Source organism: Entamoeba histolytica, genomic scaffold (genome assembly GCF_000208925.1).
Source record: "Entamoeba histolytica HM-1:IMSS scf_1104750517463 genomic scaffold, whole genome shotgun sequence".
Taxonomy (NCBI): Eukaryota; Evosea; order Mastigamoebida; family Endamoebidae; genus Entamoeba; species Entamoeba histolytica.
Window position 1 is genome coordinate 1 of NW_001915065.1, and position 1,646 is coordinate 1,646.

General features: G+C 19.6%; 2 protein-coding genes across 2 annotated transcripts in view; both read right to left on the minus strand.

Annotated features, from left to right (window-relative positions):
• Nucleotides 1-6: 6 nt before the first annotated feature.
• EHI_075840 (uncharacterized protein) lies at nucleotides 7-1,002 on the minus strand (the record flags this gene model as incomplete). Its single annotated transcript, XM_001913960.1, has 1 exon — nucleotides 7-1,002. The coding sequence occupies one exon, from the start codon at nucleotides 1,000-1,002 to the stop codon at nucleotides 7-9; it is 996 nt and encodes a 331-aa protein (XP_001913995.1).
• Nucleotides 1,003-1,642: 640 nt separating this feature from the next.
• The window catches only part of EHI_075850 (uncharacterized protein), a gene marked incomplete at both ends in the record, with an annotated part of 2,670 nt that continues 2,666 nt past the window's right edge, over nucleotides 1,643-1,646 (minus strand). Inside the window, one exon of the mRNA XM_645211.2 lies at nucleotides 1,643-1,646. This exon is cut by the window's right edge and continues 2,666 nt beyond it. Within this exon, the coding sequence (XP_650303.2) occupies nucleotides 1,643-1,646 (4 nt within the window).

Genomic DNA, 1,646 nt, shown 5'->3' on the forward strand with positions numbered 1-1,646 from the left:
AAATCATTAATAATTTAATAAACAAACTGTTTTTAAGAAAAGTAAGAAAGAAGAAGGATATGGAATATCTGATAAAGATAAACTACCAATAATTTCTAATAATCCAAGAGAAACAAAATATTTTTGATTTATTTTATATGAAGGAATATTAGAATTAAAGAATAATTCAAGAACTGAATAAATATGAATAATACATTCTAATTGATCATCTTGTAAATCAGCAATTGTTTGTAGTTTTACATCATCAAAAAATTTAAGAAGAGATTTTCCATAATTTAATTCTCTAAAATTATATTCATTTTGATTATTATTATCTAACAACACTTTTAATAAATCAAAATATAATATAATTTTTCTTGGATTTTTAATATATTGAGCTTCATCAAATGCTTGAAAAATAACATCAAAAATACCATTAAATACAAGTAATTTTTGAAGTTCTTGATTATCTTTACAAATAGTAGTTAAAAATATTGCAATATCAGTATGCATATAAGAATTAGTGAGATTTTGAATAAACAAAGGATATAATTGTGACATTTCAAAGAAACATGTAAATTTTGCATATGATTTATATGTTTTTAAGAAATATGTAATTGTAGATAATATAGTTTGAATTGTTTGAATATCTTTCATTCCATCTAATTTAGAACATAAAACATAATCAAAATTTGGAAGTTCTTTATAAATTCCTTCAACTAATAATTCCTCTTCAAATCCATCTTTATTTCTTGGCTTTGTTGTAATTTCTTTTAATATCAAACAAATAAATTTAATCATTTGACTATCTGTTTTTACATCAGCATTTTTTAATAATTCAGTTAATTGATTTAAATGTTGAAGAAATACTGAATGATTTGTATGAGAACTTGAATATATATCATAAATAATAGTTGTTTTATCTTCTGCAGTTGGTAATGTTTCAAATAATTCTTCTACTTTTGGTCCATCGTCTAATTCAGTAGAAACAATATCATTATAAACAGATTTAATCCATTGCATTTTAATTTATTTATTTTGATTTTATAGTTTTGACTTAACCGATGATGAATTTTAATTATTTTATGTAATATAAATCAATAAATTGATTTATATTTTTTACATTCTTAAATCAGAATAATTTTCTATAAAATAATAATATTTTAAAACAAAAGAAAGAAACAACACAAAAACAAAAAACAAATAACAATTTAATAGTATAACATTATTTTATTTAGAGATAAAAATAATCAGATAATTCTAATTTTTTATTTAGAAAGAAATAACAATATAATTGAATAAAAAATTTTTTGAATAAAAATTAAATTTTGTTATTTAAAAAAAATGAAATAAATAAAAAATAAAAAATAAATTTTTATTCAAATTTAAAAGAAAAACTGTTTATAATTGATGCATTGAACAGAATTTCTTATGGAAAACGTTATCAATATCAGTTGGAATTTGTGGTTCACCAGGTTGATAATTAATGATATCCATAACGACTTTGTGCATAATTCTTAATTTATTAAAGTTAAATAATTCTTTTTCTTTTGAAGCGTTATATTCAGAAACAAGAACTAAATCTCTACTAATAGTACCCATAAAAGGTAATAAAGGTTGTTGAGATGAAGAAATAGTATCTCTTAAATTTTTATAATTATTTTCAA